Source organism: Lolium perenne, chromosome 6, assembly GCF_019359855.2.
Source record: "Lolium perenne isolate Kyuss_39 chromosome 6, Kyuss_2.0, whole genome shotgun sequence".
In the NCBI taxonomy this organism is placed as follows: Eukaryota; Viridiplantae; Streptophyta; class Magnoliopsida; order Poales; family Poaceae; genus Lolium; species Lolium perenne.
In genome coordinates, this window is record NC_067249.2 from 167666737 (window position 1) to 167679700 (window position 12964).

Here is a 12964-nt window from a genome sequence, read left to right on the forward strand (position 1 = left end):
TTCTACGATCGACCGAGTTATTCTCTATATCTTTTTCTAAAATAAGAAGACAGAGAGACTCGGCTTCAAGATGGAGATTGACCATCTGCACCTGCTCATTCCATTATTCTATTCCGATAAATCCGGACTACAATCTTCAGACAGAGGGTCCCTTCGATAAACTACTTGTCTCATTGGGAATACCCTCTTATGGAGAGCTAGATTCCGTAGTGGAGTTGACTTAGCTAAATTAGCAACTTATCGATCTGCTGTAGCTTTTCAAATCCACTCTAACCGAACTATGTTAATTATGGAATACCGCCTATCCTTAGAAAATAAGAAGATTGTCCTTGTACTTGCTCTCTCATTCCTGGGAGTCCTTCAAGGGTATCAGATCTTGAAACTGGTTTTTCTTTCGCGCTTCCCCTAGCGCAGGCAGTAGTTTGATAGCGAGTTCACCTTCCTAGTAACGTTTGCTCATTTCATTCATTCTCATTCAAATCTACTTCTAAGGCATGTGAAGTACCAGTTGTGGACAGATCCCTTGGCAGAGTATCAACTTGAGATTCTTCTTTCACCCTCCAGGAGTTCGGTTCTTTTCTTTCTATATCAGAATACGACGTAGAGGCTGAGCCTGCCGATTGATCAGACTAGCCAACTAAGGGGCCATTCACTTCTATAGAAAAATAGGTGTACTGCGCGAAAGCTTCTCTTTATGAAAACCCCTCTGAGTCGTCTATAGCCGCCAAATCCCTTTTGATTCTGTTGTCAGAGGTGCCTTTCAATTTCATTGACCTTGGTACTGCATTTCATAGATACCTTCGCTATTACAGTAACGCAATTGTCCACTGAACCCATTGACCTAGGTACCGAGTCTGTTATGCGTACGTCTTTTCGGACTCTTTATTTGTTTGTGGACAACAGAAATTCAAACATGAGAAAAGGGGATCATTCCATTTTGAACACACCCATCTATCTCATCTGACCTCTCCGAATTCCCGAGTAACGAACCATGGGCTATAGATGGTTGGGGCATATCATCATCCGGAGGGAGTGGTCTTAATATCGATGTCTTTCTTTAACCTTTGGGAGGTCGAACCACTGAACCTATTTCTTTGACCTTGGGACCGATAGGAAGAAGAAAAAAAAGCAAGGACGAGTGGAACGAAGGAGACTAGACTAGCGTTAGGAAGGACAAAGGAGACAGACAGAATTTACATCATAAAAAAAAAAGGACTTTTTGAAGTTTGAGTGAGGATAATTGTCTTCAATTTCGGAGAATCGGCTGAAAAAACGCGGAATTGTCTTCGCCTTTGTAAGCGAAAATGTCCAGCCTATCTCGCTTTTAGCCTTCATGGTGAATGGCCCACCCTTTCTTTGAACCTTGTCAATGATCGAACGAACTTACAGATATGAACTGAGTGCCATTTGATGAGTAAGATCGAACAAGGGAGAGGGATATGGAAAGGATGAAGTAATGAAAGAGGAAGTCATTGCTAGTAGTAACGACTTGTCACGATCCATTGGTTCATATAGAATCCATGTCCTAGGTCTATCAAAAAACATTCTTTTCGCTAAGCGTATATAATAAAATAGAGTGAAAGGGTCCACCCCGAAACCAAGGGGGTACTAACTAACAGCTGAGTCCTCTCCGAACCGCAGGAGATAGTTGCCCATCATACGGCTCACCAACTTCACTTGCCTCTAAGGGGGGCTCGCTCCGGGCAGGTTCGGATCACTTACTATACACGGCCCTACGAAGGGGTTAGGAGCGTTTTCAAGATGATTCTTTCTTTGTCGAGACGAAAAAGGAACCCATCTTTTCGATTGAAAAATGTGAGTCTGTTTTGCCCACTTTATCCATCCCCCTCTATCAAAATGATCAAAAAGGCATTTCAAATGCTTCTTATTCCCGTGTTTGATCTTATCCATCTCTGCCCCGCTTCCATGTGGGCAGAGACCCCTGTAGAGAATGAAGAGGAGCCAAGGATCTTACTCTCAAGAGTGCTTCGATAGGCTCCACTCTCTCCCCTGAATAAGTAAGGCTCCGTTAGCCTGGGCTGAGATGGGGATAACGAGTCGACGATTGAAGCCCCCAACGTTCTGCCAGACACTGGACAGGGGTAAGCTCTGTAAATGTGTAGAGCCAAGTGTAGTGTGGTGTAGTAGTAGGCACTTCTAGGCCCCTTCCCGGCTACTGGGTCACTCCAGTGCTTCGGGTACTACGGACCCTCTGCCATCCATTGCAGCAGAGCCGTTTCATGAGCGGGGGGGCTAAGCGCAGTTCTTTGAATCAAAGGTTTCATGAAATAGAAATCGATTCTTTTTTAGATATCTGGATAGATGGATGGATCTATCTTTCTATTCAGATATCTTTTGCAATCAGCCCCAAATCCTTGATTTGGCCAGGAAACAAAGCACTGCTTTGGGCCCAGGAAGCGAAGGGAATGAGCTCGGCTGCTTCTCCTCCACACTTCTTTATTTCTCCGTACCCCTTCCGCATGCGCTTCGCGCGCCATTGGCGCTTTGCTCTCCTCTTATTTCTTCATTGGAGGGTTCGGATGGACTTCGCCGTTCTTTCCCAACGAAAATGGAAAGGGCTGTATCACATCGAGATGTCGATTCGTTTTCCGCCCCAAATGAGATGGGGAATTAGTCACCTCTGTCCCTTCATCTTTTTGAAAGGAATCGAGGCCCGGCCCGGCTCGCGTCGTTCCAACAACCGACGGGGAGCACCTCAGTATACGATCGCGCGCAGTAACTGGGAGTCCTATTACACCTAAGGCCAACTTCCATTCACCAAACCCAGGTTCATCTCGTGTAGTGATTGTGGACTCGTACAAGGATATGGAGTCGACGGTTGATGTATCAGACTCGACCCTGTCTTTCGTAGCATGCATTCCCATCTGTGTTGCAACTGATTCGGTAAGCTACGTGTCCGGTGCACGGAAAACTGCCTTCGGTCTCCCAACCTTACTCATGGCAACCTTCCGGCCGCCCAACGACCTATAACGCTAGTCACTACTCCCACTGGGGCTAGGAAGTAAGCCCCACAACCCAAAGCGGCGAAGAACAAATAGAATTTGCTACAAAAGCCGGCTAACGGGGGTATTCCTGCGTATGAGAACATTGTAATGGAGAAGGTCATAGCCGAAATAGGATTCGTTTTGGCTAGAGCGCCCAAATCCGCTATATATTTGACACGGGTTTGCCGTAATGCTGGAACTATGGCGAATGCATCTATCGTCATTGATGCATAAATAAATATACCAATTAGTAGTGATTGAATTCCTTCTATGGTTCCACATGAGAAACCAGTACGAATATAACCTACATGTCCAATCGAACTATGAGCTAGAGGTCTTTTTACTTTCGTTTGGGCCATGGCGGCCAGTGCTCCTAAGATCATAGAAGCAATGCTGCAGAAAAAGAAGATTTGTTGTAATGTACCCCCATAGGAAGCAACAATAGAAACACGTGACATATTTGCAGAAATAGAGATTTTAGGCGCAATAGAAAGGAATGCTGTCACCGGGGTGGGTGAACCCTCATAGATATCAGGTGCCCACATATATAGAGTCAAAAGAGAGATTGAGTCCGAGGGAGAGGGGGTTTTCTTGGGGCTCGAGAGATTGAATAGATAGGGCCCCACAAGTTGTTAATTCGCCGCTGGGGAATTCACACAAAAGGGAAGGACTTATTCTCAACGAAAAAAGTGCTCTCTGAACCGAACGTGAAAGTTGTTTTCCATCAGACGGCTGTTCACGTAATTCCACTCTCGGCTTGGATTATATATCCATTTGGTCCGCTCTCGGCCATTCCACACGCTGCCTAGCAGAGACGTGGTTATCTGAAGTGGATTCTCTCTTTTGTAGTAGATGCCGAACCTGCTGCTCAGTGGGCGGGCGCAGCAGCTACATGGACCCCTTTCTTTATGTTGTTGCCAGCGCTTTCCCGGGCCGAGCCGGAATTCTTTATTAGAACGTCGGCAGGCAAAGCCCGAAGGAAGGCTGCTATCCCCTCGGCCTTCTTCCTTTTCGATGAAAAAACAAATCGACATCTCAATCTCCGAAAGCTTTTTCCTTACCCAGCTAATATCCCCCCCTTCGTCGAGCCTTTCCTTTAGTGGTAAGGGATATGCACCTTATCTGAACGTCGGCAGGCATTCCGGAATTCTCCTTTTTGGGCCCCGGGTGAACATAGGCTCAAACATGCATGATTGGAGGGGTCCTAGCTATGCCATGCGTTCAATACAAAAAAAAGCCTCTGGGAAGCTGCAGGGATTACAAAAAGAGGGTGCTTTCCTGTGTTGCACTGAAAAAAGGACAAAGGAGAAGACGCTCTTCTACTTTCTTTCTTCCTCCCGCGCCCGCCTAAGCCCGGCCCGCGTTAGAGGGGAAGATTAGCAAAGCGGAAAAAGACAGAGGGAGGGGGAGCTGCATCTTATTCTCTTCGCGAGAACTTCAGGATCGGAGAAGCATTCGGAAGGGGCGAGGCCTTCATTTCGTTGGCAGAAACGATCCAATCCATTCGGGGCTTCGGGGAACCCAAAAACGAACTCTGTTTACTTTTTTCATAGATAGATGATATATATAGGAATAATATATACATCCCTTTACTTTAGATGTCTATGTATCTCTTTTTTAATCATCTCCCGATTCTCTTTTTTTTCTAGTTCGCACTGCTCTTTCTCTCAAAATTGCATCAAAGAAAATAGAGAGAGAGAGAGCAGATGGATCCTATCCCCTATAACGAACACTCATTCCTATCTATTGATAGAAAAGAAAGATCTTCGTCACGGACTTAGCCTTTGTTCCATTTTGTATTTTTTTAGGAATTCCTCATATCCAAGGCAGCTCCCCACAAACACCCCACCCATATGACTATGCCCCCTTTTGAATCGACAGTAGATTGGGCTTCATAGCTACTTTCATTCTAAAGACGAATATTAGTCAATAGGCAGGCTTCTTTCAGTAGCAAACATATTCATTTTCACCGGGCTCCGCGCACCTTTGGTACTTCTGGAGGGCAAGCAGTTTTATAGTGACTTCTTTCTTAGGGTAGGGCGACGAATACTTCCAATTCCGGAAAGGTCATTGGGTCGCCTTTGGAAGCTAAAGCTAAAGTTGTAGAAAGCCGGGAGAAAAAGCGAAAGCTTGCTCGAAACGGCCTATACCCTAACCCTCGGAAGCGAAGACGCAAAGCGTCACTTTTCAAAAGGAAGGAGTGAGGCTGACTGAATCCATCCATAAAGCCGCCAAGGAAACGAAGTTCGTTCCCTTTCATCAAGTGGGTAAGGTAGGCAAACCACTTAAGCTTTGCCTTAGACTGACGGAACAAAGCTAAGAAGTAGGCTGAATGGAAAAAGGAAAGGGACAAGGGCGGTCGTCGCTTGGCGCGAAGGCTGCTGGTTCGGTACGGTACTAAAGGTCCTCGGACTTCCAGGCGGTTTTTCTTTTGGGCTGCTGTGAACCCTTGGATCTCGCCAATACAGCCTCCTATGGTTTTCGTTACCGAGATATCTTTTCTTTTTTCCCAGGGATTTTTTGGGTAATCAGCTCCCATGCTGCAAACAGTCAAATCTGAACCTTGTCGCTCTTCTTTCCTCGTGGGCAGGAAGCACACCAGCAGCGTGCGTTGCGTGATTCCACTGTGTTTTTTGCACTTGACTGGGTGGACAGTTGACCGGAAGATAACTTCGATTCGCCCGGCCAGCAGGCGGGCGGCGTGCTTATCTTGTGTGACAACACTACAGAGCGAGTAGCTCTTCTAGTCGGGCAGCTGTGTGACAACACTCCTGAGAAAGCGGCGCTTTTGTGTAACATGCTATGGTCTCAACGCCCTTACGAGGTAGTGATGAGTTTCACGCGCTCTAAGCCCGGCCCGCGCGCAGTTAGGAGGATTGGCCGCTATCTGAGCGGTACCACCCACCCTACCCTACTACCTATAGGGGGCCGTCCGTCCTACAGCCGCCCGAAAAGGAACTGCAGTAATCTTGAATAGGGATCCTACAGCGATAAAAAGAATCCCCATAAAAATACCACTAGATCGAGCACCAGTGATTTCGTATCCGGTCAAAATCTTGGCTAATTGATCGAAGTGGGTAGCTCCAGTAGACCCATAGATCATGGAACAAATAGGGTGGGTAGGCCCAACCACCACACTACACGTATAGACGCGAACCCCCCTCCTTACCGTACGTGCGACTCTCACCGCATACGGCTCGCACAAAGACTCCAAAATCCATCCCGAGCTTTTTATTCCACCTCTCCCTCCTCTCCAATCCAATCCAATCCTCGATCAAACTAGCCTTCCCCAGCAAGAAAACGTATCCGCAGGCGCAACAAAGCGCTCATCCCTTGCTTGTTTTTGAGCGCGCAAGGCGCTCAAGAAAAAACTAAAGGGCTAAAGAACTCCAGCTTCGAAGCTGGAGTTTGCAACTTCCAAACTACAGGTTTTAGCCCTCCTGCTGGGTGGGCGCTTCCTTCGTCTATCGTATGTCTCGCTTGGCTTCGTCCCGAACCAAGGAGGCATGATGGCGGGCGCGTGCGTGTGCCGACTGCAGAGACTACAAGCCGACGCCGGAAGCGAGTCGCTTCTATTCTCGATTGGATATAGATGGGGAATCTCTATAGATCGTCTTTTTTTCGACAACCTCTCTAAAACGCATACGAGAAAATTGCACTTCACGGCACGGCAAAAAAAAGAGCTTCGCTCGGTTGGCCCTCCTAGGCTTCCGCCTACTTTCTCTTCTCTTAAGTCTACAACAAGTGGGAGAGGCAGGATTCGAACCTACGTAGAAAACCTTCAACAGATTTACAGTCTGTCGCTTTTGACCGCTCGGCCACTCTCCCCTTCCCGGGGATACGCCCCCTCAAACAAAGGGTTCCTGAATAAGAAGGATGGCGGCCTTCGTTCTTAAGTTAAGAAGAGCAGATGGAACTATTAGATTTGCTAGCGTTCCGGGAGAATCAATAAGGTCATTTAGTAAGTTCATAACCATTTCTGTAAAGCAAGGGGCAAAGCTTCTACGACAGCTTCCCCCTCATTGCCATCGTCGGCCTTCCCCAGCTCCCCTCCTTCGTCGCTTCTGGCTAAGCATCTTTCGGCGGAGGAAAGGAGGCGACTAGTCGCTTCTGGCGAAGCAGCGAGTTCATGAGCAAGTGAATGAACGAGCAGCGAGTGAAGTGCAACAGTCGTAAGTAAGGCTCGCCATGTTCCTAAAAGGAGTGACCATCTTTTCTTCCCTTCTACTGACACTGAGCGAGCAGCAAGCATAGGCAATAGTTTCCGTAGGGGTGGGGCGCAAGTGCAGCTTATTGCTACGAAGCTGAATCGAGGAGTTTCCTTTCTTGCTCCGGAGGAAGGATGACCGCATCAATTCTTTCTCTATGCGTTTTTTGATTCGATGTGAGTGCGATGCTATTGTTTATCCAATCAGCTTTCATGGTAATCCGTCACAAGCCGTAGTTCCCAATTTCTCAAGGGAGTGTGGTCTGTAAAATGCACACCGTCTATGGTGTTGCCTTCCATTTTGCATGTGCCATCTTTTCCGGTCAATCTCCTCTCTATTAGCTCCATCATTGAGCAATTCAAATGTACTGTTACATTTGATGAGGATTCTAGTTTATTTAAGGAGAAGGGCACTGGGAAGAGGATTGGGTCTGGAATCAGGCGTAAGGGGTTGTGGTTGATCAAGTGGATGTCGCATTGTCTGTGATTGCTAGAGGACCTGAAGCAGAGATCTTGCTACATCATTTTCGTTTGGGCTATCCATTGATAATAAGAGTAGGATGTATGTATCCTTATTTGTTTAAGAAGGTGGACAAGAGCATACTTGTGTGTGATGCTTGCGCGTTTGGGAAGCATACAAGGTCTACATATCCTAGCATTGGCCTTTGAAGTGATGAACCCTTCTTATTGATACATTCTGATGTTTGGGGTCCATGTTCTGTCACTTCTGTGAGCGGGTTCAAGTGGTTTGTTACATTTATGGACTGTTGCACTCGTATGACTTGCTTGGATTTATTTGATGAAGCACAAGAGTGAGGTTGTGAGATGGTTTCAGGACTTCCATAAGCTGGTGGCTACTTAGTTTGAAGCGAAGATTCGGATTCTCCGGTCAGATAATGGGACTGAATATGTGAATAGAGAGGTTGATGCTTATATATCAGAACATGGGATTATTCATCAGACTACTTGTGTTGGAACTGGATGGAACCCCATCACAGAATGGAGTGGCGGAAAGGGAAAGGAAGAACCGACATCTGCAGGAGGTGGCACGGTCACTTATGTTTTAGATAAATGTGCCAAAGAATTTCTCGAGTGAGGCAGTGATGACAGCAGCGTACCTCATAAACCGTATGCCGTCTAGGATACTTGGTATGAAGTCTCCAGCCGAACTTCTCTTGGGCCAAAGGGAGTTCAAGGTGCCTGGCGTGGTGCTATCATCACATTGATCTACCCGCCCTTCTATTCCCTTCCCTAGCTTTCGTGTTTGAGTAGTAGCGCCAGATTTCGATTCGGATGCAAACTTAGCACAATGCCCGGTAAGCTAAACACTCGATTCTACATCTCCGGGAATGCAACGAACTTCTACTTCTAGATAGGTCTAATAGATAGACTGACTAATCACATATAGATAGACTAATCACCCGCGGCTCGGCACTCTTTCCTAGCTTGATTCAAGACTACCAACTTCACATACGATCTGGCTTCTCTTTCTACGAGAATATGCATTTGAGAAAAGAACACGAATCGTGAACACGTCACTGCATACCCAACCTTTCTAATTCCACTCTTGCTTGACTTGCTGCTCATTGTCTCACTAGGGAATTGGCTGACTTCCTTCCTCTTCATTTTGCTTTTCAGAAGATAGAGCTCCAACGAAGGCAAGAGGTTTGACTTTCAGAAAGCTAAAGAAGACGTGTGAGTTGGTTAAGTGGGAAGGAACTGAGCAAGGAGGTCCAAAAAGGAGAATGGAAGATGGTAGCACAGTGATATGCTGTGTCAACTGTGGTGAAAGAGAGCTTACCCTGAAATCAAGAAGGTGCTAGGATGGCGCTTAATGCGGTGGTGTTTGAAGAGGCTAATATCAATAGCATATGGACAGATGCTCAGTTCTCGAAGTTGATCTGTTACCAACCTACTACTATAACGGGAGTGCAGAACCCGACCAGGCAGAGAAGAAAAAACTATAGACGATATAGATTCGTAGCTCTCGTCGTCTCTTACTCGCTCTAGAAATAGGTGGTGATCAGGAACTTAAGCTCATAGAAACGGAATGTTACAGAGAAGGTAAGGCACTACCAGTTACTTCGCCTTGTGCTATAGAGTTCAAAGAGCCGGACGTAGGTAGCTCTATAAATACATCACCAGCGTAAGTTCTTTCTCTCAGGTTCTGTCTGCTCCGAGTGAAGGAGTTGGGAAGTCAAAAGATGCTCCGAAGGAAGATTCCCACCTTTGTTCAGCTATTGAGCTGAGCGCACTACACTAGGTCGAAGTCCGTTGCTTGTCATTTTCAAGGTGACTCGAGACATTGGTTCACACGTGGGTTCGAATCCCAAAAGCCAGATCGCTTACTAATCGCGAATATAGTTACTCGCTCGATTTCTAGGAATTAGAGTTGATCAAAAGGAGTTGCTTGTTTGTTACTCGCTTCCTCGGAACCAGAACTTAACCGGATGCTGGCGACCAGACCCCAATCGTTGAACTCGCTTTACCCACCGATAGGAACCTGATTAGTTGGTTTAATAGAATATTGATTTCTATTTCTTGTTGCATCACATCGTTCGCTTGCGGCTGAAGTGGAGATACGGCAGTAGATCCGGAAACCAAGCAAGGGATAACATTTCTTAACATCCACACCCATACCGCCTATCTAGGGGGCTTCATGGATAGATGCGGGCTTTCTTTGTGCATATGGTTTAATGATTCATACATACCTTCTCTTCTCTGATGAATATCCCTATTCTGGATCTATTGCCTTAGTTCATAGCATAGGTTTCGCTTGAGGTGGAGCGCTAAGCAAGAGAAAGCGTTATCGCTATACGAAAGGAAGGGGAAGATGCCTACTTAACCGTATATCTGCCTTTGTGGCTGAGCACAAGAAATGACACTCTACCTAGTAATAAGCATAACAATAGCAGCACGATTACCTTGACTTTCCTTCTTCCGGACTAGAGAGATAGTTTCGACTCTGGTCCCGGCACTTGTCCTATCATACCTTCTCTTGTGGCTTTAGACTGTGTATATACTTGACCTTGCCAAGCAGAAGCCCTATTGGAATCCGAGTCAGGGTCATTGTTGTTACAGTTTCCCCTTTTGGTAAAGGTTGGGTTGAAGGGATTGGGATTGGCTTATCGAGATGTGCGTGTATCTCATATCGTTCTAGTGACTCCGCTTTCCTGACCAGGGAACTGCTATCTCAAGGATAGTCAAGTCCCGGATTCGAAAGTCGACATGATACGCTTGATTGGTCTGGCATCGCCGGTTTCGCAGGATCACTTATGCTATTTCGAGAACAGAACCTGGCCCATGGGGAAGAAGTAGTAGCCAATGCCGAAACTACTTGCTTGCTTTTACTTTCATGCCAACAAGTGCTTTCCTGACTCGAGAACGAGTACATACGCTTTCTCCGATGCTTGCTCTTGTTACGAGCTTCTACCCGCCCAGAGCACTAATACGCTTTCTTTCCTCGAACAAGTACCTTTCCTTCTCTCGAGAATGCCAACTGCTTCCTTCCAACAATCCAATACGAATACGAATGATTCCCCGGAGTAGAGTAGAAATGAATTCATTCACATCTGCTAGAAACCAGAGCCTGAGCTATGAACCGATCTAAGAGCGGACAAGCAAGCCTATTCCTATTGTTTTGGGTGGCAGATTCCATATGTTATTTCTCATTGCGAATACAGATTCTTCTTGTACCGTAGTAGCTTTCCTGACTTGACTCGATAACAGCTTTCGCTTCCCCAATCCAAGAGATTCGTTTCCACACTTAAGATCCGCAGTTCGATTCGTGCCGGTGCCGGCAAGAGATCCTGTTCCTGTTGGGCAAGGGATTTGATAGCTATCAAGCCAGCCGCGTTAAAGCACTCGCATCTGTTTTCTTGCTGGGATGGACTAGTGCCGGAGCAAGCTTTCAGGGTTCCCAGGTGGATGGATCAAGACTGCTCTTCTCTGCGAGGAACGATCCTGTGCAATACTAGAGTGCTCCTGTGCAAATTCTAGGCCAAATGAGAAATATCTCGTAGACAACGGAAAGGAGAGGCCCTTCAACGAACGGACCTTTCTACTCAAGGCACAGCTCCTAAAACATATAGGATAAATCATACCAGTCCGGGCCGGGCCATGGTGAGAACCACGAACTATAGACTTTCAACCGGAGAATCTCCTCTGTTCTGCTCATGTCTTTTCATTGCTTAGCTTTTCCATTCATATCCTTCATCCAAAAGAAAAGGAATCTCCCTTTGTTAGAAGAAAGCGGGTTGTTGTTTTCGAGGATATGGTTATAGTTCTTTAGGAAGAAGACAGCTCACTTCCCATCATCATATTCGAATTCGAAGGATCCCGCACCTGTAGCCTTTACTTCTCAACTACTTCTCTGCTCTTCTTGGCTCTTTTAAGACTGCTCAATACTGCTGCTCTACACAGCTCTTATCTCCAAAACCGAGGAATTCTTTGCTATTCTTTTCCGATCTTTCCTCGATTGATCGACCAGGATTGGGAATTAGCGACTAGTTATTTGAGGAAAGTAGTCAACAAAAAGCACTTGACTTGGATATACCCACAACTCCAATCAAATAAATGAGATCACATCCCTTCCCACCCCGTCTTTCAACGAAGGAAGCTTTACCGATTCCAATACCGGATATGCAGATAGTGATCTACAGGGGCTACTACTACATTGACTTATCTTGCTAGGGACCTTTCGACTCAAGGAAATCCCAACACCCATTCTATACTCACTCTTTCAGGGAGAGCCCATAAACCGGATACGAACCTATATCTGTACCTTTACAAAAGATAGCCCTAAGCCGGGAAAGGAGGATTACGAATTCATGTATCCCCTAATTCGAATATCGAAAGCTCAAGGAAAGGTTTGCTTCTAGTGAAACTGAATGGTTAAGGAGGGCGGGCAAAGGAGGTATATGTAGAGGTAGCAAGTGTAAGGTAGGAAGCTCAAGCTCAAGGTGTTGAGGCAAGTGAAAGGGAATGTATAGGTAGCTGGTAGAGTCATGACAGTATTCTAGTAGGTAGGGATTTGTGTTGGTAAAGCTTAGCAGAGGTATCCATGATTGTAGGGATAGTCATTGGAAAGCCTGCTTCTTTCTAGTAATCTATATAGGACTAGTCATACTTCCTTATTGGAATCCCTATTTCTTGTTTGTTATTCTAGTTGGATTCCTCCCCCCATGAGCATGAGATCAGATCCATTTCCATTGCCTGTGTGTGAAGACTTGTGATAGTTCTTGGCATGCATGTGTTTGTATTGCTTTTGATTGTCCACTTGTGGTGTGGTACTGCGGATAAGCATCAGGAAAGGATGGGTTCTCGTAATATCTTCCCTTGTTTCTTAGGATTTGAGTTTGCTTGACGGGTTCATAGGTTGAGGTGGAAAGGCCTATTTGCTTGCCGGGAGATAGAAAGGAGGCTAGGGAAAGGGAATTCTCTCGAGCAAGGGATTGAGTGAGATATGCAGCAAGCAAAGAAAGATGGAACCCAGCAACCCGGAAACTACAGAAGCCTATCTAGCTTATACGATCACAGAAATGAGAGAAGGAGAACGAGAACATCCACGGAAGATAGTGATTCCAGATGGCGAGGGTTCTTTCCCTATCAATCTGCCCTGACCCATCAAGCTATTCAGCAGCAATCCAGCCAGACTACTTTAAAGGGTGCCACTAGACTCTGACAGAAACATAGCCCTATGACAAGGATACCCATCATTCCTATTCAAGGACTGGTCCAATTCTCTTCATTC

The 12964-nt window shown here is 46.2% G+C and overlaps 1 protein-coding gene and 1 non-coding gene across 2 annotated transcripts; both read right to left on the bottom strand.

Annotated features, from left to right (window-relative positions):
* Positions 1–1571: 1571 nt before the first annotated feature.
* Positions 1572–5916, bottom strand: LOC127307002 (NADH-ubiquinone oxidoreductase chain 2). Its single transcript, XM_051337699.2, has one exon. The coding sequence runs from the start codon at positions 3548–3550 to the stop codon at positions 2957–2959; it is 594 nt and encodes a 197-aa protein (XP_051193659.1). The 5' UTR covers positions 3551–5916; the 3' UTR covers positions 1572–2956.
* Positions 5917–6750: 834 nt separating this feature from the next.
* Positions 6751–6833, bottom strand: TRNAY-GUA (transfer RNA tyrosine (anticodon GUA)). The gene has a single exon. It is a non-coding gene; the product is annotated as a tRNA-Tyr (tRNA).
* Between the last annotated feature and the right edge of the window lie 6131 nt (positions 6834–12964).

Coding starts and splice junctions, on each gene's coding strand:
- LOC127307002 (XM_051337699.2), bottom strand. CDS start 3,550: ATGTGGGCACCTGATATCTATGAGGGTTCACCCACCCCGGTGACAGCA.